This window comes from Rhipicephalus microplus, chromosome X, assembly GCF_043290135.1.
Source record: "Rhipicephalus microplus isolate Deutch F79 chromosome X, USDA_Rmic, whole genome shotgun sequence".
Lineage (NCBI taxonomy): Eukaryota > Metazoa > Arthropoda > Arachnida > Ixodida > Ixodidae > Rhipicephalus > Rhipicephalus microplus.
In genome coordinates this window covers 221,833,820-221,855,069 of record NC_134710.1, presented here as the reverse complement: position 1 = coordinate 221,855,069, position 21,250 = coordinate 221,833,820, and the positions used below count along the sequence as shown (strand labels likewise).

At 43.2% G+C, this 21,250-nt stretch overlaps 1 protein-coding gene and 1 long non-coding RNA gene across 2 annotated transcripts; one reads left to right on the top strand and one right to left on the bottom strand.

The window, feature by feature from the left end:
- Window positions 1–369: 369 nt before the first annotated feature.
- LOC142775997 (uncharacterized) lies at window positions 370–6,102 on the bottom strand. Its single transcript, XR_012887220.1, has 2 exons — window positions 5,964–6,102; window positions 370–692 (listed from the first exon to the last, which is right to left on the bottom strand). It is a non-coding gene; the product is annotated as an uncharacterized LOC142775997 (long non-coding RNA).
- Window positions 6,103–6,104: 2 nt separating this feature from the next.
- Window positions 6,105–20,812, top strand: LOC119187543 (stearoyl-CoA desaturase 5). Its single transcript, XM_037435683.2, has 5 exons — window positions 6,105–6,268; window positions 7,014–7,188; window positions 11,274–11,404; window positions 18,132–18,337; window positions 18,564–20,812. Exons 2-5 carry the CDS (start codon window positions 7,023–7,025, stop codon window positions 19,012–19,014), a joined length of 954 nt encoding a protein of 317 aa, XP_037291580.1. The 5' UTR covers window positions 6,105–6,268; window positions 7,014–7,022; the 3' UTR covers window positions 19,015–20,812.
- The last annotated feature ends 438 nt before the right edge of the window (window positions 20,813–21,250 follow it).

The window sequence follows — 21,250 nt, the reverse complement described above, 5'->3', positions numbered from 1 at the left end:
TGGCCAACCTTTTGGAAGCTTATATATCTTTATGCGTGAGTGGATTTTGGGGCCACGTGGCCCCACGGATATTAGAGATAATTAAGCAGCGCACGCCACTTCCCACGCATATCGAGACCTCATCTGTGATTGACCACAGTGAATTATCTGCTCTGGTGTATTCCAACTAGCCCGCAAGAAGGTAACGAAATGCGTACAAAACGCAGAGCGTGTTCTTATCCGCTCCTCTCCATGGCGAGACGCGAGGCAGTCGTGAAGCCTGCGCAAATACACTGACATGCATACTTGTTTTTCTTTTTCACCGCGGCTAGGTTTCAGCGTCTAAAACATTTGCATGCTTTATCGTTCGGCACAGGCCATACATGAATGCACAAGATCAACGAATTTTATTGCTCAGATTGCATGCAGAAAGCGTATAGTTGCGTGTTGTTGTTGACACGTCTTTATTCACATTTTATGCCCTTTGAGGGCTGCGGTGAATGTAAGGGGATAGACGTGAAAAAATAAAAAAAGAATACAAAAATAAAAGTGGCGGCGCAAGAAAATGCAGTCCTAATGAGCGTCTTGCGAGCTGGCGTTCTGGCTGTCACGCCCAAGACGGAGCCAACGGCTGGAGCCTTGGGATCGTCCCGGTACTCGAGCAGCGCCCGTCATAGCTCGTAGGCGGCGCCGCTGATGCGCCCGGGTTGAGCCTGGAATGAAGTCGTGCACAGTTGAACGTACGCGAGCATTAGCAATAACACTGGAATGTACGATGGCTCATGTATCAAAGGCTGACGTGTTTCTCTGAAGGATCGTATTATCGATGACTGTGCTTGCTAGCCACTGACGTTTTACTGAGAGTGTTTGGGCAAAGGTTGAACCGATGTAGAGTTCAGTTTTTATCTGTATGACTGCGGCGTTGTTCACCGTCAGAGTGACTTGCACGAACCAGCCACAGTGTGTCTCCAACTGCATAGCACGCATGCAATGACTTCCCAGGTGATGTGCTATGCGCACGGGCCGCCTACAAAACGTTACAGCCCTGGAAGAGTGGCAAGTGGATTCCTGCCTTAACACCATCCGAAGGCACTGCTCGAACACGCCCAGTTTATAGCCCTAACCAAAGACTACGGGTAATCAATTTTTCGGTTGACGTTAAATAAGGTTGTTCTATCATTCTCTCTCATTTGCCCGTTGCCATGATGTTTCGTTGTTATTTCTCTCCAAATAACGGTTAAGGTGTCCGAACACGATAGACCGATACCACTTTTCTATCGTTCTCTCCCCCTCTCTCTCTTGAAACAGTTTATGAATGAAAATATTTTTTCTCACTGTAGTCGTGATCGCTGTCTTCGCAGCAGGAACAGTAAAAAATAAATAGAAAGAAACATCGACTGGCAATTTGAACAGCTGCCGTTCACGCCGCTTGCATTGCGCCGCCTGGATGTGTCGTTTCGTGAAAAATGTCGGGAAAAGGAGGAGAAAATTTGAGGACTGCAGGACGTACAGAAATGTGGTCGAGTGCCGTTTTGTACTCTGTGTTTTTATTTATTTATTTATTCATTTATTTTAATACTCTAAAAGTCCTATTGGGCATTACATAGAGTGGGGTGTAAATGAATACATGCATTTTATACGGACGAGATACGACATAGGAAACAAGAAAAAGGAAACAGCGAGTCGATCGAATCACATCGTCGAGTCAAGTACACTCACCAAAATAAGTCGTATGCATATTCATAGGTGCAGTTTTTTTTAATAATTATGAAAACGCTTATAAAAATAGCCTCGAAGAACACTGAATAATATCGCGAACAGAAACCGTAAGTGAAACGAGGGCAATCAGACGCAGGTTAGCAATGTCACTCGCTATGCAAATAGCCCTGCAGCGTCGACTGAAATGTGGAAGTACCTGTTATTTCGGCGATTTTAATGTGTATGAGAGTTCTACTCAATGGTGGGTAATGGTAATGGCGAAATCACTGGTCCTGGCAAAAATTGGGACCACCTTGTACGCATGATCGATGCGCGTTGAGGTATGAGGGTTTGGAAAGATTTGAGACTGCGCGAAGGATGAGTTAACGTGGTAAGGTATAGATGAAAACACGGTATAGTCTAATATGTCGCCTGTGCATGGAAAGTGTGGTTCTTGAAACACTTCTGTAACGGGGCTTTGATGATGAGATAAACTGAACAGCCTTATTCTGTAGAGAGAGAGAGACGAGAAAATGGAAGGCAGGGAGGTTAACCAGATGCTAGTATCCGGTATACTACCCTACACTGGGGTTGGGGAATAGGGGGTTGAAAGAGAAAGGGAGAGTTAAAAAAACAAAACAAAAAAAACCCTTATTCTGTACCATTTCGAACATGTTAATAAGACCGATTGGGGGAGGATGCCATAAAACCTAAATGTTAGAGATGATCAAATCTATGAATTGAAAGCGCGCAGTCCCTATTAATAACGACTAATAGATTCCCTATTAGTCGTTTGAGGTGGCTGTGTTTCTTATGAGCCTCATCAGTAATGCGTTGTATGTACACGGTCCAAGCTTAAATCTTGGGTGGGTATTCACACTGACTCGTGACTTTTTTCACGTGACTTTTTTCTATTACCAAATCGTTTATTTTATAATAGCTATAGCATGTATAAGTGATAACAGTAAGCATGAAGTGCTTGGTTATGTAGACGTTAATTTCCGCCTGCCAATTGCTGCATCATTCCCTTAACCGGGTGAGATCCGTTGAAGTTCTGCAACGTCATCTGTGCAACTTCTTTTTCAATAAACAACACAATCGTCCGCAACAAGACGAAAATATGGCCCAGCACGCTGCCTTGTGGCACACCAGATGTTACTCGGGTTGGATGAGACATTTAGTAGTTAAGTTTAACGGACTGAGGCCTGTTGCGTGGAAATTCTTGAATCCATGCCGTCGTTTTCTGGTCGAGGTTGAAGTGACGTATTTTCAGCATTAGCCAATTATGCATGCGAAACGCGGTCAGAAGCCTTCGAAAAGTCTGTGAAAATCGCATCGATGCAAATGGACATATGAAGAGCTTTGTGCAGGTCTGTCACGAGTTGGAAAAGTTGACTCTGACATGATAACTTTTTATAAAAATGCATGTTGGTAGTGTGGAGGAGTAAATTGTCACGGATGAGATGGCGCATGACCTGGGAGTGCATGGTGCGCTCCAGTAACTTGTATGAAATAGACGTGAATGAAATCGGAGTTGTTTGGGGTGATTGCTGTTACCAGACTAAAGAATGGGTACCACATTATAGCAGACTTCCAATCATCTGGTATACAACCAGAGTCAAGAGATTGCCGGAAAATGAATGCAAGCATGTGAGCTGAATGTCGGCAGGTTAATTTAAGAAGTTTCGTGCAAATAGTGTCATCGGGCTGGGTCAAGTTTTGAGGGGAAGTCAATTGATAGTTCTAGCTACCCCGTGCTCCGCTATTATGATTGCTGGAAAGGGGTGTTGAATGGGCAGTTGTGACAGCAAAAGAGAATCTTTCAGTGGAAGTTCGCGAGCACATATATGAAGTGCTCATTGAATTTTTCAGCTGAGTGTTCTATTGATAAGGCGCTGCCCTATTCCCATATTAGCACTCCTGTTGAGCGGGTGCTTTCGGGGTTCACGATATTCCAAAAGCTTTTATGGTCCGTTTTTTTTTTATAAAATTAGGCAGCGCCTCGTTAAATAATTAGTCTTTCGCTTGAAGGGTTACACTTTGACCTTTCTCTGAAACATTTTCGTGTGCTTCCCAACCTTTAGGAAAGGTCGAGCAACTTGCTTTTCTATAACCTCCCCCCCCCCCCTTTTTTTTTTTTTTTGTTAGGGGAGTGAATCATGGGAGCAATGCTACCGTTACCATGAGCCATCTGATCTAGAACTTATTATCAGTGTTTAGGAACACAGTGAGTTTCAATTTTCTTAGGGGGACAGGGTAAGCAAAATTTTTGAGCAATATTTTTTTTGAGTTATTTGAATTCTACGGCCTTTTCTGAACCAGAATCAGTCGTATGTTTATCTCAGAGGGTTTTTTTCTTTGTCTATCTAAAATGACACATTTCAAAACTCGTGCCTTCTTACGTAGCAAGGGATTCTTTGCACTTCAAGTATCAATGCCACATGGAGAGATTACAGTTTGCACGCGGCAGCTTGCAAATGTGCCAAATGCACTGCACATTAAGAAAAGAGTGGGCCCAGAACTGCGAGAAGGAAAAAAAAAAAAAAGCAGAGGCATCAAGCTTTCTGTCGTGAAATCTACATCTGGCCGAGGACGTCTTAGTAGTACCATGAATGGTAAGCACGAAAACCATTGTCGCTTGGTCATTAAAAGAATTTGAGCCAGCTTGGAGGAGATGTGAAAAAGCTATCCGGGCCGCATATTTTCACATGGCATCAAAGGACACCAATTTATGTCACGGCTTTTGCCCGAGGGACGGCGAAGCTTGGTGTAATTTCAACAAAACCCAGTTGAATGATGAACTGTTCGTTCATAAAAAAAGCTCCTTACAGCATCTGTTATTGAGGCTGTTAAGCCAAATTATCCGGAACTAGCTCATCTAGAATAACGCCTACATGGAAAAACTCAAAACCCTAACGAGTAGTTCAATCGTCGTGAAGGAAGACGGTAAGTTGGGCCAGTTGGTTAGGATCCATCGTGAACTTACTTACAGCGCAACACCAGAAAAAAAAAATACAGGAAAGGGAAGGAGCAAAAGAGAACAGCGCCGTCTTTTCTTTCTCTTTTGCTCCTTGCCTGTCCTGTATTTTTTCTGGTGTTGCGCTGTAAGTAAGTTCACGTCGTGAAGAAGCACACACACAAAAAAAAACGTTTTTATCGGACACCAAACACTGCAAATGTGCACTCCTGATGACGTGCTCGCTTTTATTGATGGCAATATAGCCCGCGTGAATGTGCTGAACTCCTTTGTAATTTCGCCAGTGCGCTGCACAGTGCAGGGTCTACACACCCTTGAGCGGGGTCGACAGTACTTGCTGACAGGGCTGCGCAGCAGGCGACAAAAGAGGCTCGCTAGGCAAGGCATTTCTACACAAAAAAAAAAAATGATATCTGTGATGAGTATCTAACTCCTATTGAACGAGACTGTCAATTTTCTAGCTGTTATCTCGTTGTACCTTTGAAGTAATGCACATTTTAAACTTTAAATGCAATTATCTCAAAACGTGCTCTTTGTTGTAGTTGAATTTCTTTATCTCGGCAACCACAGTATTTAGAATCATAAATTGCGGCCAGTATTTAGATAATGTAATAGACAATATGCTGAAGCAGAATTATTCTTGTGTGAGGTAGTGCTCTTCTTCAACAAGACATCTAATAGCTATTACCGAGTGATAATTCGGTACATTAAGTAAAAACATACAAAGGATAGCATTACAATTTTTCTAAATCTGCTTCAGAAAAAAGAGGAGTGGCTTATGATCACACTGATGGTAAAATAATTACTGTAACTGTTATGGAGACACAGGCGCATAAGCTTTGCCTAAAATACTTACCCTGCTCTCTATAGTTTATCCCGAAACAAACGCCAGTTTTCATTAGCTGTACGGTCGTCAAAGTAATCGTAGATTCGCAGCCCTTCATTGGCAGATTCGGAGTAACCGTAATCTGAGTTGGGTTCCTCTTAATACCGGAGCCTCGTAGGGACCCTGTGAAATATGTGCGCCGGGAAACACAGCGCGCGCGTCAACCGTTTCGGCTTTTTCTTTTCAAAAGAGGCGCGCCGCTGCTGCTGGTCCACGCGAAGCGCGGAGAAAGCGAGCACCTTCGAGGAGAGGGGGCGCATCATCTGATCACCTCACGCCACTGGCATCACGCCACTCTTTTGCCACTAACTGGCATTCTCTGCAGCCACGCGCTTGGCTGCATGGGGGTACGAATAGGTTGTTTCCAACACAAACGCGTTATTTAGCGGCATCGGGAGCCTGATATTGCTAAGGCATCCATACCTAATCACAGTTGTATTTTAGCGAGCGTTGAACACGAGTGGACCAGCGGCGTCGTCTGCTCCACCAGTCTTCCGCTCGCCCAGTACGCCATGGCGGGCACGTCGGTTCCGGCGTAGTTCGTCCAATCGGAAGGCTGAAAGTCATTCTCACGTGACATCTGGCTTCTTCTCCCTTGTATTGCCGGCCGGTCTATGGACGCGTGATCCTTTCTTTCTCGATCACAGACCGTCTTTAAAGAAAAGTGCTGCAGTAGCGCCTCGAAAACTACCGCATTGGATACCGTCTGCCCTTAGAAATAACCCCAGGCAAGTACTTCATTCTTCGAGTATCGTTCGAATGTGCTCGCAGGACGTGTGCGCCCATCGGGCTGGGACACGGCAGTAAGCCGAACGAATGTCAGTGGATGCATCGCCGGCCTCACTTGGCCTAATGCCGAAGATCACTTTTTTTCTTTCTGTGCTGTCAGCGGATGCCTCGTGCAATTAATGTGAACCTGTATATCTATTCATAACTGGAGATGTATTATGTGGTGTCCACAATTGCATCGGCCTGCGACATCTGTGTTTGCACTCGGTGCTTTTTACTACCTTATAATACTGCAGTAAATCGTAATTCCTCATAAACTTCTTACGTCTGCATGATTGCATCACCTGCTTACGTCAAATGTAGCTAGACTCAATTAAAAAGCATTGAACTGCCAGAGCGTTGAACGGTCGTTAAGCATGTCGGCTTTTTTCCATCTCCGGCGTCGGCCGTTTAACCCGGTCGTGTGCACTGCTCGTAGCTGTGCAGAAATGTAGGTGTTGGCTATACCGCTTAGCGCCTAGACCGTGCTAGGCAGCACAAACCGACCTTTGGAGATCTTCCCAGTAGGTCCTGCGGATGATCGCCTTGTAGTTTGATGAACAGATGAACTGCGCCTATGTATTCTCACTGTTCCCTGGATACCCCCCGCGCAAGCAGCTCGTTACCGTTTTGCTATGAGGTGTGTCGTTGTGTGCGTGTTTCACAGAAGTAAAATTTGTATATTTTTCCCACTAATGTTCGCAGAAGCGAGCCATGTCGACAGTGACGGAAACCGTGACGCAGGAGCGTCCTGCCTCCAAGCCGTACAAGATGGAGATTGTATGGCGCAATGTGATTCTCATGGGGAGCCTGCATCTGTTCTCCATCTATGGTTTCTACTTGGTTTTCTTCGCCGTGCAGTGGAAGACCGTGCTCGCCGGTAAGGCTGGTTTCTGACGGCTGACGGGTGTTTCATTCATTCGCCTCGGCAAGCTCGCGCGCGCTCTAGCGCACCGCTGGCTGCGCGGCATCACGGGCCAGCCCACTTGTCTCTCTCTCTCTCTCCCCTTCCTCCTTTCGTGCTTAGGTCGCCTGTTCGCGGCCGTGGTGCATAAAACGGCGTATATGGTGCGCTACTTTCTCTTGTTTTATGCTTCTTTATTTTTAGCACTTGTTGCAATGGGCCATTTATTGATGGCTGCAGTGTGGTTATTAATTTTCCTATCGGATTTGCGCCGAGCGTAAATATAGGCACTTGTGTCTGGGCCAGCTCGAAAATACCGGAAACCTATAATACAAGTTGTTACTGCTGAAGTGAGATTACAATTTCTGACAAGCGAGATAAGAGAATATATGTGAAACTTCTTGCTTCCTCCGCTCTTCTAGATGATCTGTTTAATTAGCAAAGATCGGTATGACTCAATTTTATCGAAAGTAACCTTTCGCGAGTGTTAGTCCGAATGAGCCCGCCTCAGGAAAATTTTCGTGAGTTCGAGTGAGTCCAAAGCTCAAAACATATTTAATGAGTGAGTTTGAGTGAGCTCCACAAGTTTTCCCGTCCTATGTATGGTAGTGGCATTAACCCTAGCTGTGAATACAGGTTCACATACTTGCGTCACAAAAAAAATATATTGTCCTCACATATTATGTACCATGAGAAAGATCTTTGTGTAATTATTTTTTTTAATTATAACTCACCCGGTTCTTGAAACATTTAAATTCAGACTATTTGGAAGGAATTTAAGTATAATCTGAGAAAATTTGAGTACGATCGGTTGGATAGTTTTTCAAAGAAGGTACATCAAGTTTTGAACATTTTCAAAAAAAAAAAAAGCTAGGAGAAATACACGTCATTATGCTTCAAACAGGCACGCAGCCAGGATTTCTGGGGGGGGGGGGGGGGGCTAATTTTTGTTCAAAAGAAAATTCTTTCATGGCAAATAGAAAGTTCCCCCAAAATATAGAAGGTGGTTAATTTTTTGAAGAAAATGTGAACAAACAAAAAACACATTTGGGAAAAGAATTTTATTGGATAACAAATAACTAAAACATGAATGATTCCCTGACACAAAAGAGGCAGAATGTTAACATTCATTTTAGCAAGCAATTCAAAGAATGGCATTGCCAATGGTTTTACAATATAGTAAATATCAATGTGAAAGAAAAAAACAGACGAACATTTAGCCTGGCAAAAGACAACTGTTCATGCTACAAGTTTCATGTGTCGGGGTTTCTCCATAAACAAAGCAATAACGTCGTCGATACTGACTTGTATCCGGTGAGTGGACATTAGGGCCAAATCATCACCTTAGCCGTCCGGTTCCTCAAATGCGTTTTCACTTTTTTCAGTGTCGAGAATATATGTATGCATGCACAGCAGCTGTATTGACTAGGAGTGTTGTTAAATACATTGAGGAGTGTGTGAATGTTCTGGAAGAGGGCTTTGTCGCATTCAGCTAAAGTGTGTCGCAAAGCGGGGAAATTCGTCTACTTGCATGGCTTGCCATTTAGTTTTACAGATTTCCCATTTATCTTAGGTGTAAGCGTATGAGCTGTTGTCATATCTCTCAAGTAAAAAACAAAGGCCGGCTGCACAGATTCAAATTTGCCTTTGGAGGCATGCTTTGGCAACACAAATTGCAAACTTTGCTGTGTTTTGCAATGGTTTGTAAAACATCTTTTGAGGTAAGCTTTCAGGTCGTCAATGTACAGGGTGAACAAGGCTTGCCTGTAGTAATCTTCTGTAGAACTACAATCATAGTTTGCCTGGTATCTCTGTGTTCCTACCACCTGTGAAATCTTTCACTTCATTCCGAACTCCGCCGCTCTGTCTCCATATCAGTTCCCATTTCTTCCAGCTTAGTCAGCACCAAGTCAACCTGCTTCAAGGCGATGCTCATGTGAAAATATGGGCTGTGCAGATGCACAGACAAGTGGTGTTTTAGGCCTAGGAATGTCTCCCTAACAGTGAGAGCTGCGAGGCATATAAGGAAGTTGGGCGATTAGATTCCCTGATGGAGGCAATAAGCAGTGGACACTGTTCCTTTGTCCCGATAGGTGTTCATAAACTCTTCAAGTGAGCGAACTGTCTCAGAAAGCGATTCTCGAAACAATGCAACTGAATCGTGACTTTTCACCCACCTTGTTTAACTATATCGGTACAGCCGGCTGAATGACATTGTGGAAGCTTCTAGATGTTTTTTCAAGACTGCTGTCTTTTTGGGTGACACCCGAAAGAAAGTGCACTCTTAAAGGGGCCCTGGAACACTTTTTAAGCATGGTCAAACAACTCTGCAGATCGGTAGTAGAGGCTCCTGACAACACGCGAGCCACATATCATAGCGCAGCATGCAGCCTGTAATTCACAACAAATTATCAAAGTCAGCTTAAAATTTTTAACCACAAAGTTTACAGCATGTGATGAATAGGTTGTCAGGGCCCTACGTTGGGAAGAGTTAGGGATAAGAGTACAGTATCTTAGTAACCTGCAATTCCCTGATGACACTGCACTGATGAGTAACTCAGGGGATGAATCACAGCTCATGAATACTGAACTAGACACAGAAAGCAGAAAAGTAGGTCTGAGAAATAATTTGCATAAAACTAAAGTAATGTCCAACAGTCTCGGCAGAGAACACCACTTTGTGATAAGTGGCGAGACACTGGAAGTTGCTTAGAACAGGTACTAACCGTGAAGTTAAATCGTGAGAGTAAAATAACTAGAAGGAAAAGAATGGGGTGGAGCACATTCAGCAAGCATTCTCAAATTATGAATGGTAGTCTACCACTATCCCTCAAGAGGAAGGTATATAATAGCTGCATCTCAGTGGTACTTACCCATGTATCAGAAACCTGGAGGCTTACTAAGAGAATTCAACTTAAATTGAGGACGACGAAGTAAGCGATGGAAAGAAAAATGATAATTTCAACAAGAGAGCAGAGTGGGTAAGGGAACATACTGGGGTTAAGGATATCAAAGTTGAAATTAAGACGACATGGGCTAGATGTAGGCTAGATAACAGCTGTTCATTAAAGGGGCCCTGCAACACTTTTTGAGAATGGTCAGAAAATGCTGCTGATCAGTAGTAGAGGGTCCCGACAACACGCGAGCCAAATATTATTGCACAGCAAGCGACACTAGAATTCGCAATAAATTATCAAATTCAGCTAAAAATTGCTTTTTCTTCTCTCAACAAATCACGGAATATGCCCCAAAATCACACGTGAATTACCCATCTATCAGCCATTGGCTGACTTGAACATGGCATGCTCGCTCGTTACAAAGATCGCCGCAAGCGGCCGCTATTTGTCTATGCGCGCGCGTGATCACACTGGAAAAGCTTTGCATTCGAAGAAAAAGAAAAAGGGGGATCAAGGTCACGAGCTGCGTGTGACGTTTTTTTGTGGCCCTTCCAACCCTCCCTACTTAGCTTCCAGCGCTTACGTCAGGATGAGAGAAGAGGGAATGCAACTGCAGCTTGCGACAAACCTTTGTAACTCCACTCGCCCCAGATGGATTCTTATAATTTTTGTGGCGTTGAATTCGTGAGGCAATAAGCTCTTCCAGTGAATTGATTTCATGGTTACATGAAAAAGCGTTTCAGGGCCCCTTTAAGGGTAACTGACTGGATTCCAAGAGAAAGCAAACACATGAAAGGGAGACAGAAAGTTAGGTGGGCAGATGAGATGAAGAAGTTTGCGTTTATGACTTGGTAGCGGAAAGAACAGGATCTGGTTGATTAGCGGAACATGGGAGAGGCCCTTGCCCTGCAGTGGACATAGTTATAATATGCAAAGTCACCCATTAATTAATTTTTGTTATTATGGTTATTACTACTATTATTATTGGCCAGAATGTGGTATATAAATTGTATGGTACAAGTGTGAGAATTGTAGCTTTGCATTTCAATAAATGTCACAGTTCCCTTTAATTGAATCACAATAGGCCAATGTGCACTTCATTATGTTTGCGACATGGTGAAAACAGCAACAGAGCTCTTGATATGTTGCGTGTATCTCATGCAGCCTATATGCTGTATACGGTGTCTGGCATTGGAGTGACAGCCGGTTCCCACCGCCTGTGGTCTCACAAATCGTATAAAGCTAAACTGCCCTACCGAATCATGGTGATGATTTTCCAGACCATGGCATTTCAGGTGAGCAAGCAACATTTCTTTGTGCACTTTACACAGGAGAATTGCTGTGCTATAGTTTGGTTATATGTACAATTTTTTTCCCCATGTGTAAGGGCTGGGCACTTTAAAAATTATGTGTATGAAACAAAAATGATAAACCAGTGCACATAACTTTCCACTGCTTCCACTAATGCTGAAAATCCTAATAGTCTCTCTGTTTATGCCACTAATCTAGCAGGCAAGTATCATTTCTGCACTTTCAGTAACACTTCTCAGCATGTAGACTCTTTTCAGTGCAGTAAAACTGCAATGTCAACAATAGGGTTGCTGTAGTCGTGCTTTTATTTTAGGCTCAATGAAATATGCTCAATGAAATGAAATGACAAATATTTTCTGCATGCAAGTGAAACCAAATGCAATTCAAGACAGCAAGGCTCACTAACTGAAAAAAAATTCAATTCTTATGGCATTTCGCAAATGCATTGAACTTGTATACAAATGCATTGAACTCCTTTGTATGTGTCATCTTTCTAAGCTCTGGGGAACCAGTGTTGATAACCAAACTCACTCTGGCTTAGAAGAGCTTGTAAAAGTACTAAGCATTTTTTTCTTGTGGGTTACCATGTTGTGAAGCTAATGTGACATATTTTTGGTTCAAGTGCGAAAAACCTCTGTCCGTCTGTGGTATGACATTATGATGTCATACAAACTTCTTCATAGTTGAACATATCAATTCAAAAACAAAATGTCCTGTGACGATGTCACAATACTGTATTGTTACAAATTGCTGAACTCCTCCTACTAACAGTCAAGTGAAGATGTTGCTTATCACTCAAGTGACTTGGTGGAATTATTAATTTTGTCCATTGGTAATTTTGGTGCATCTTTGTAGCTTGTGTCATCTTTATGAGGTCTAAATCAGTATCGTTAGCTTCAAAATTTAGTCTAGTAATGCAGTAGACTCACGATAAAATAAAGTTTTTGGTTAATTCAAACATATTTCACACTTGAGTTCTGCTGTTTTCAATTTATTTAGAAGCCCATCTCATTAAAACTGCTCTATTGAATTAATTTGGACAAGTCTTATTTTTACTTCACCATACCAGAAAATATTTGCTGGCTTTGCCATTTCTAGTTGAACATTTGCACTCTGATATCACGTAACAGTCAAAAGCTGATTACTTGTCTACAATTTTGCCAATCTACTCCAACCGCACCCACTAACAATCACATGAATGAAGAAGAAAAAAAATACATATACGGGCTACTTTTGGTCTATTGCACGGGGAATGCTTCAAGTTGCTTTCGCTGCAGTATCGTGTGGGAAAGCTTACCACTATAGGTGGGGAGGGGGGGGGGGGGGCATTAGTTGTTGCATTAGTTGTTGCATTAGTACAGCACACATTGTATCCCTCAGCTGCACGAGCAGGTATGCACCTTATAATATAATAACGAATGTCTCTATGATTGACGATGTGCAGAAACTTTAGTGGCACTCATTCAGAGCAATGTATGGCGTTGCTCTGGCCCTGAGAACCAATGAATAAAACTGCACACCAGTTTTATTTTGTCATGTAGCCCCTCCCTACCCTTTTAACTCTACGAATCTCTAGGATATCAAAGGCCAGGTTGGAAGGTATGTAAATGTGGATGTGTCATTTCAGCACAAGTTCATATATGGTCCAAGTCATATTTATGAGAGCTTCCAATGATTTTGACAATTCAGCAAGTCCTGGAGTCCCCTCGATTCTGAATTATCACAAGTCTATGCACATCCTTATGACAAGCTCTTAGCTAAACAACCTTTTGACAAAATTTTTGGTATGATCTTCTAGGGGGAGAGGGGGAATGAGAGAGAGCGAGAGAGAACAGGAAAAGGCAGGCAAATAACTTGGAGCCCTGCAACCCTTCTTCGGCATGTTCAGAAAATGCTACTGATCAGAACTTGACGCTTTTTCCTTTTTTCTGTGCAAATGATTCGTCTCGTGCGCCATCGATGATGGTTCTGTGCATCTCCAGCGCTCTGTTGCCACAGAAGGGTAGATTCGGCTTTTGGCATCTTGGAGGCTCTGGCTAGAACAGTAGCGCTTTTGTCATAGCTCGCTTGCATCACGCGGCATTTCTTTACTAAGTGTATTTTCTTCTTGTGATACTTCGTTAGATGGCTACCAGCATTACGGGAAATGAAAAAACATTAACGTTTAGCATATCTTCTGTATATGTGCCGCCATCGCGGTCAGGATCGTGTGCCCGAGTTAGTAGCTTAACTCACTGGGCTTGATCGCGTTGAAGTATTTACATGAAAGCGTGAATGTCCCGCGAGCAAGTTAATGAGAGTCTGTGCTTTTTTGGAAGTGAAGTGCAATTAATTTTGTGGCTTATTTGCAAAAGTTTGCATGGTGTACAGAGACTCAAGCTGAACAGAAATTGACACTCCAATCTCAATCGTAGTCATGTGGACTTGTATACACAAAACGCTTGCCGAAAAAATAAAATTGAAAAGTTTACCGACCAGCGCATTATGGCGGACAGCAAGCGTGGGTTGGGCAAGTTGGATGTTCATTGAAACTTGTTACACGTATTGTTGGCTCCAAATGAAATGCCAGCTGTTGTGTGCGCAGTAAAGTTTGCACTCTTATGAATAAGGATAAATACTTTCCTGTGGTTTGCCACTTGTGAGCCACATTTATGCTTTCGATGACGTCACTGGTGATGACAGGACAATGCGCACTATACAGTTCCTGATGCTTGAGCAACGTGCTCCTCTGTTCGTGTTTCACTTGAGAGCAATAGTACAGCTTGGTAAACAGTATGAAAAAGTCTGCAAAGGGGTCCAGGAAAGGGAAAAGAAAAAGCTCTTTGCTGCGTTCTAACAAGATTAAATATGTTCTACCAAAAGCCTTTCATTCCTCATCAAACGCACTCGCCACAGTTGTCTAGTAGCTAAAGCACTCGGCTGCTGACCTACAGGTCGTGAGATCAAATCCCCACTGTGGCAGTAGCTCTTTCAGTGGAAGCAGAAATGCTTGAGGCCTGTGGACTTATATTTAGGTGCATGTTAAAGAACCCCAGGTGGTCGAAATTTCCAGAGTCCTCTACAACAGCGTCTCTCATAATCATATAGTAATTTTGGTACGTTAGACCCCAACAATTATGATTACTTATTATTATCCTTGTCAAACGCAAAAATTGACCAACAGCACCCAGCATCGGCATTGTTCACACAAGTGATGCAAAAAATCATATGACGACATCACCATCATGTCCTCATGACATCACAGACCAACATAGTTTATGATTCATGACATCACATAACATGACTTTATCATGAGACGTCATGTTATGTGACGTCTGATGATTAAGTCATCACACGAAATTCTCACTTTTCATTCCTTCCGTGATTGGCCCACCGATTACGGGGGCAGTGCAAAACCACATTATGTCTAGAAAGCATTTCGAGGGAGGCGGGCAAAGACTAATAAACCTATTGAAAAAAAAAAAAAATGCGACTTTCGCTTTCTGTCGTCTTAAACAAATGCATAAGGGACCCTGTGAGTTTATATAGTACAATGATTGCACCGCATTCTTTCAGGAATCGACCATTCAAAGTGATTTACCCTATTTCATTGCAAATACATGTTATTAAGACTTTCTGATTCCAAACTTTTGTACTTATCTACATTAGTATGATCACTTTAATTTTGTTCAGCATACTTTCATAAGACCATGAATGAAAAAACAATCATTGATTTATTAATGCAGGTATTACAATATGTTAAAAAGAAAAATCTCACAACAATTTGTCAATATTTAATACCACCGCTGTACATTCCATTTGTTTTTCATACTTTTAACCTTTTTGTTTCTTGTTTCAAATTTAAGTACTAGTACTTAAAGCACGTGCTTACACGACGGCTGCTGAAAATTTGGACCTAATCAAAGGTTGTTGCCTGTAACGACTGCTTAATTTATTTCAATCTCATCACTTATCGTTTGTTATGTGCTTAAATTTGGAACATCGGAACTGAACTGAAGAATTGGATTGGTTTGGATTGGATAAACTTTTATTTGGTCCTCCAAAACACCGATCACTGTGTTGCGGGCAGCTCCCACGTGGGTACTGAGATGCCGAGCTCCACAGAACTGAACCGAAGAAGCAGGCTCGGAAACCGAACACGTGCAGCATACATTATACATACATTGCGCTATAACGGAGACACAATACACATTGAAGTCAGTGGTAGAAAATGGGCTGGCAAGTCATTTTGAGTGCGCCATTGCCATAGAACAGTCAGAAAAAAAAAATTCTTGCCATACATATTGTTACGTACAATCCAAATGGTGTACGAATAACTGTTTATTGAAGCTAACTTGTGCCTGAAAAGTAAAGGAAAATGTAGCGGCGTTTCTAACAGGCAATCGGCAAAAGGGGATCAATCTCCGAGAAGCCCTCGAGCGGTGCACCACTTCTTTTCCATCAAAATCCCGTGCTGAGGAGGCGCGCGCATCACGGCCTTTTCTTGTTTCATCACCAAGCCGCTGGTCTCTTGGTGGGCGCACGAACTAGCGCGCGTAGTTTGAATACTGCGTCTGCCTTGCGTCATTATCCCTCCTCCAAAAACGCATCGTCCCGATGCGTAAAAGCAGTGTTGCTGAGATGGTCTGAATGCGTGGTTTCCATTGCAGAAATAGGTATTCCTCATGATCGGGTGTGTATAGTTCGATGTTCGTTGCCTGTCATAGTATGGCTTCATTCTAGCTACATGCACGATTTCTGTGCTCCTTCGGCATCTTGATGAGCTCACTTGTCCTTCCGGTGACACCTCGTAGTTCAAGGAGCTGACGCGATGAAGGACTCGGTAAGGGCCGAAATAGCGGCGCATGAGCTTTTCGGAGAGGCCAGGCGTCCGCGTGGGAGTCCAAATCCAAACTCGGTCGCCTGGTGCGTAGTCGACTCCTCTCCGCCGAAGGTTGTAACGGTTTGCATCCACGCGTTGTTGTTTTATGTGATGTCGCGCCAACTGCCGTGCTTCTTCGGCTCGCTGAATGAATTCGCTGATGTCAGGCTTGTGCTCTATATTGTCGCCTACAGGCAGCATTGCATCTAATGGTGTGGTAACTATTCGACCATAGACTAGCTGGAATGGCGTCACTTTAGTAGTCTCCTGCACAGCAGTATTGTAAGCGAAAGTGGCGTACGGCAGTATCTTGTCCCACGTACGGTGCTCCAAGTCAACGTAAATGGACAACATATCGGTTAGCCCATTCGCTTGGGGGTGGTAAGCCGTTGTTTTCCTATGACATATGTGGGTAAGTTTCATAATGGACTGCGTCAAATTGGCTGTGAATGCAGTTCCTCGATCCGTGATAACCACCTCTGGGGCACTATGCCGTAGTACAATGTTAGTGATGAAAAATTCAGCGACTTCTATAGCCCTGCCCCTGGTGAGAGGGGCTGTCTCGGCATACCGGGTTAAGTAATCTGTCGCCACTACTATCCATCGGTTGCCCATCGATGACGTAGGAAATGGACCAAGTAGATCCATTCCTACTTGTTCAAACGGAGATTCAGGTGGTTCAATTGGTTGGAGAAATCCTGCAGGTTTCAATGGAGGCGTTTTGTGTTTCTGGCAATCTCTACATGTCCTTGCGTAATGCTGTACAATGTAGATGTGCACATTGATGGCTAGCAGATGACACCAGGAGCAATTCACACTGAACATGCTCCTGATGGCTACTCTGCTCGATCTTGCGGGGCATTTTGCTTGAATATTCAGTACAAATTGTTGTATGAACTTGACCATTAAAGTTTCAGTTGCTCGAGCAGAAGAGACTGGCTCGCAGCATCAAGCTGTCTTCACATAGCAAGCATGCGCGCGCAAAGAGCGGCACCTGAGTCCTCCCTTCGACATCACAAACGAGAGGATGACACTCAGAGATCTATGGCCATTGGCTGTTTTCAGTATTGTGATCTCAATATTCACCATGGCTGTTGCAAGATGCCACCACGTGCCCACACGCGAACTTGAAATAACATTCAAAGTAAGTTGTGCGTGCATAGAAAAATATAAAGTGCTTAAGGTCATGGTGTACACTGATGAATCTTTTTGCCCCCTTGTCATCCCCCTTCCTGCATAGCTGTCAGCAGGCTTTCTGGCATCAAAGAAGAGAGAAAGTGCTAATAGTGTGCGGGAAATCTCTGTAACTCTGCATGTGCTTGGTGGATTCTAAAACTTTTTGCAGCTATTGATCACTGATGCAATAAACTTTTTTTAATGAAGCCATTTGATGAAAAAAGCTTTGTGGGGCCATTTAAGAAATCATGTTGTTTGGTGCTTATATACTTACCTCCTAATTGAGGACATTTAGTAGAAGAATGACAAAATAATTCACTCACAAAGTTCTTGTAATTGAACAGCAGTGCGAGTTCTAACTTAAGAATTGAGTGCAAGCTCCTTCTGTAGAACTACACGTCTTGTGCCCTTAGTGCATCCACCCTTCAAAATAGTTATTTAAAGCAGCTCTAATGAGAATTATTACCACTGCCATGTGGTCGTAAAAGTCACCCAACATAATGATCCATGCTTTTCAGCAAGTCTTCACAGAGGCATAAATATTTGCATTTTTCAATACATGCTACTCCATTGGCTTATGCATGCATCACCGTGTGCAGAAGCATGGTAGAGTGCCCTGAATGGTTTGAATATGCCACAGTGCTGAAATGGCTTATTCTTGTGGCTCCTTTCAGAATGATATCTTTGACTGGGCAAGGGATCACAGGATGCACCACAAGTACTCCGAGACGACTGCTGATCCACATGATGCCACGCGAGGCTTCTTCTTCTCGCACGTTGGCTGGCTTCTTGTGCGCAAGCACCCTGATGTCCGTAACAAGGGCAAGAACATCGACATGAGTGATCTGTTGGCTGACCCAGTTGTCCGGTTTCAAAGAAGGTATGGACCATGCTTTGGTAACTGCGCGCAATATTGAGGGTATCAAGTAGCAGTTTTTACAGCTAATAATAAGTATGGCACAGGATGCATTCTGGAGCCAATTCATAACTAGAGAAGTGCTCTTTTTCATGTTGTCTGTGCAAACTTCAGCAAGCGCAACCATGATGCTAAGATACTTCGGAGCATTTATATGTGTTTTAATTAAGCTACATGGTTTTTGGTGCAGGTACTACTTTCCCCTGATGCTGTCTCTTTGCTTCATCCTTCCGGCTGTGTTGCCATGGTGGCTGTGGGAGGAGACACTGTGGAATGCCTTCGTAGTCTGCTCTTTGACTCGCTACTGTTTCACCCTCAACATGACGTGGTTGGTGAACAGCGCCGCACATATCTGGGGAAACCGACCATATGACCGGCACATTAGTCCACGGCAAAACCTTGTGACCATTGTTGGGGCCCATGGAGAAGGCTTCCACAACTACCATCATACATTTCCCTATGACTACCGCACCAGTGAGCTGGGCTGCCGAATCAACACAACCACATGGTTTATTGACTTTTTTGCCTGGCTAGGTCAGGTGTACGATCGCAAGGAGGTGCCCACGAATGTGGTGGAGCGGCGCATGGAGCGTACCGGTGATGGTTCCCGAGGCCTGACTGCAGGCACGCGCAGCTGGTGATGGGTTGGCTATGTCAACCACCTGTCTTTCCTGCCTCTTCTGTTCTTCTATTATGGGGGTGTGATCTGACAAGTTAACCACCCTCAGCCCTTTCTGTCATGTGGGACTTGTTATTTATAGTTGATGTCGCACTGTGAAGAAATGTCTCTTTGTTTATTTAAAACTTTCTGTTTGTCAGGAAGTGTAGATGAATGCTTCCGCTGTTAGTGTGTTGGAAACCTTCTATTGGGTGTTCAGTGTCTGTTCTGGACATCACCTTTTCAGACCCGGTGAGATTTTGATCAGCAACACTGTGTCCTTGCATGTCAAAGCACAACTAAGCTAGGCTGAGTGAAATAAAACCCTTCTTAGAGTCCACTGTGATGTAACTGTTCAGTGGTCATTTTTCCTGTTGTAGTCACCATGCATGAATTTTGCAAACTATTCGTGTTACAAATTTTGTTCTCTAGCTTGCATTTTTGTCCTTTTGCACTTTATTATGGGGTTATGTTGCAGAAGGCTGAAGAAAAAGGTTTCTGCCAAAGCTCTAATATAAATTGGTGCCAAGCATTTATCACATGTCTTGCTTTTCTTTTTATGTGTTGTGTGCTGACTAAATTTTTCCAGGCTTGAAGCACTCAGAATCATGAAAGCACATGTAAACATTCACTGACTGGCTGTGTAAATCTCAAGGAATGGGCGGGACACTGTGGGAACAGAAAACAGTAAGAGTGCTTAACTGTACTGCACATAATACCCGATAAAGGTGTTGCAGGAAACGTTCAGTTCCGTGCAGAACTAAGCTCCTCAGCCTGCGGTAATTGTACACTCTACATGTTCAAAACTTACGTCATTCTTTTACTTCTCTTTGTGTACACAGTGGCCATCATGTGATGTATTAGATGAAATCTAGAAGTTTCCAAGTTCTGTGATAGTTGTACATTATTGTTTGAGTTAATTTCATGTGCACTTGACTGCCACATGTTTAGTTTTGCTGTGACTAATAAGAAACAGCTTGCTAGCATGCATTTAAAAAAAGCTTTACAGCAGTTGCTAAATCAAGGTGTTGAACAATGCTAGCTTACCCTAGTCATGTGCTTCAGTGCTTTAAAATTGACAGCTGAGAAAAAGAAGGGTGCATTTTATAGCTATGAAGAATGAAACACTGCAAAAACCATTGTAAGAGGACTGCTTGCTCTGTGAGCAAGAATATTTCAAAATACCATATCATACAGTCATCCATGAAATGACAAGTTATGTGACTTCAGCACGATTATATGTACTGATTTGGCAGTAGGTGTGCGCATTCATGGCAATGAATACACTGAATTTTCTTTTGGCACAACTTAGTCAGTCATTAGTAGAACTAATCAGGCTTGCGGAAAAGATCCAGGCACGATCAATCACAAATTCATCAAGTTATTTTTTTTGCTATAAGTCTTGTATAAGCATTCCTCTTTTGAAGTATTGTGTTTTGTTGTTTGTCCCTGCAAACTAGAAGAAAAACTTAGTTGGTTGGTGGTAATTCATAACTGACAAGTTGCGGTGCTAAAACATCTAGGCTTATGTCGTGAACCCCGTTCTCTTTGACTTCATGTTTTTAGCACACTAACTTGTCAAATGGGCTGCTGTGGTGGCATGGTATTAGGCTGATCGTGAAGTTGCTTAGTTACTCATTACCTCTTGCTTGATATTTTGCAGAAGTCCTTGAGCTGAGCTAAGGTGCCTGTGTGTTGCACACCTGACTGTAATTGGCAAAAGCTTTTGTGTTATGTAATGCACAAAGAAAATGTGAAGTAAAAATCCTCTTCCAAATGTCCTTTGTAGTCCAAAGCATATAGTAGACATTTCTAAAGTTTGCCAGGTATGCATCCTTACTGACAGCTTCAATCATTTAGGCTAGGCGCTTCATTTCAGTGAGCATGTTCTGAAACGCTCCAGAGTCGGCAAAACAAAACAAAAATTACAAGTTTTTAGACGAGGCTTCTGCACACATGTGAGCCAAACTGCCCTGCCACGGTGGTCTAGTGGCTAAGGTACTCGGCTGCTGACCCGCAGGTCGCGGGATCAAAACCCGGCTGTGGCGGCTGCATTTCCGATGGAGGTGGAAATGTTGTAGGCCCGTGTACTCAGATTTGGGTGCACGTTAAAGAACCCTGGGGGGTCTAAATTTTTGGAGCCCTCCGCTATGGCGTCTCTCATAATCTTATAGTGGTTTTGGGATGTTAAACCCCACAAATCAATCAATAATCAATCA

Bases quoted from the DNA above. Each gene is read 5' to 3' on its own strand.
- LOC119187543 (XM_037435683.2), top strand. From the start codon at position 7,023: ATGTCGACAGTGACGGAAACCGTGACGCAGGAGCGTCCTGCCTCCAAG. The intron at 7,189-11,273 runs GTAAGGCTGGTT...TATCTCATGCAG, and splicing joins GTGGAAGACCGTGCTCGCCG to CCTATATGCTGTATACGGTG. The intron at 18,338-18,563 runs GTATGGACCATG...TTTTTGGTGCAG, and splicing joins GTTGTCCGGTTTCAAAGAAG to GTACTACTTTCCCCTGATGC.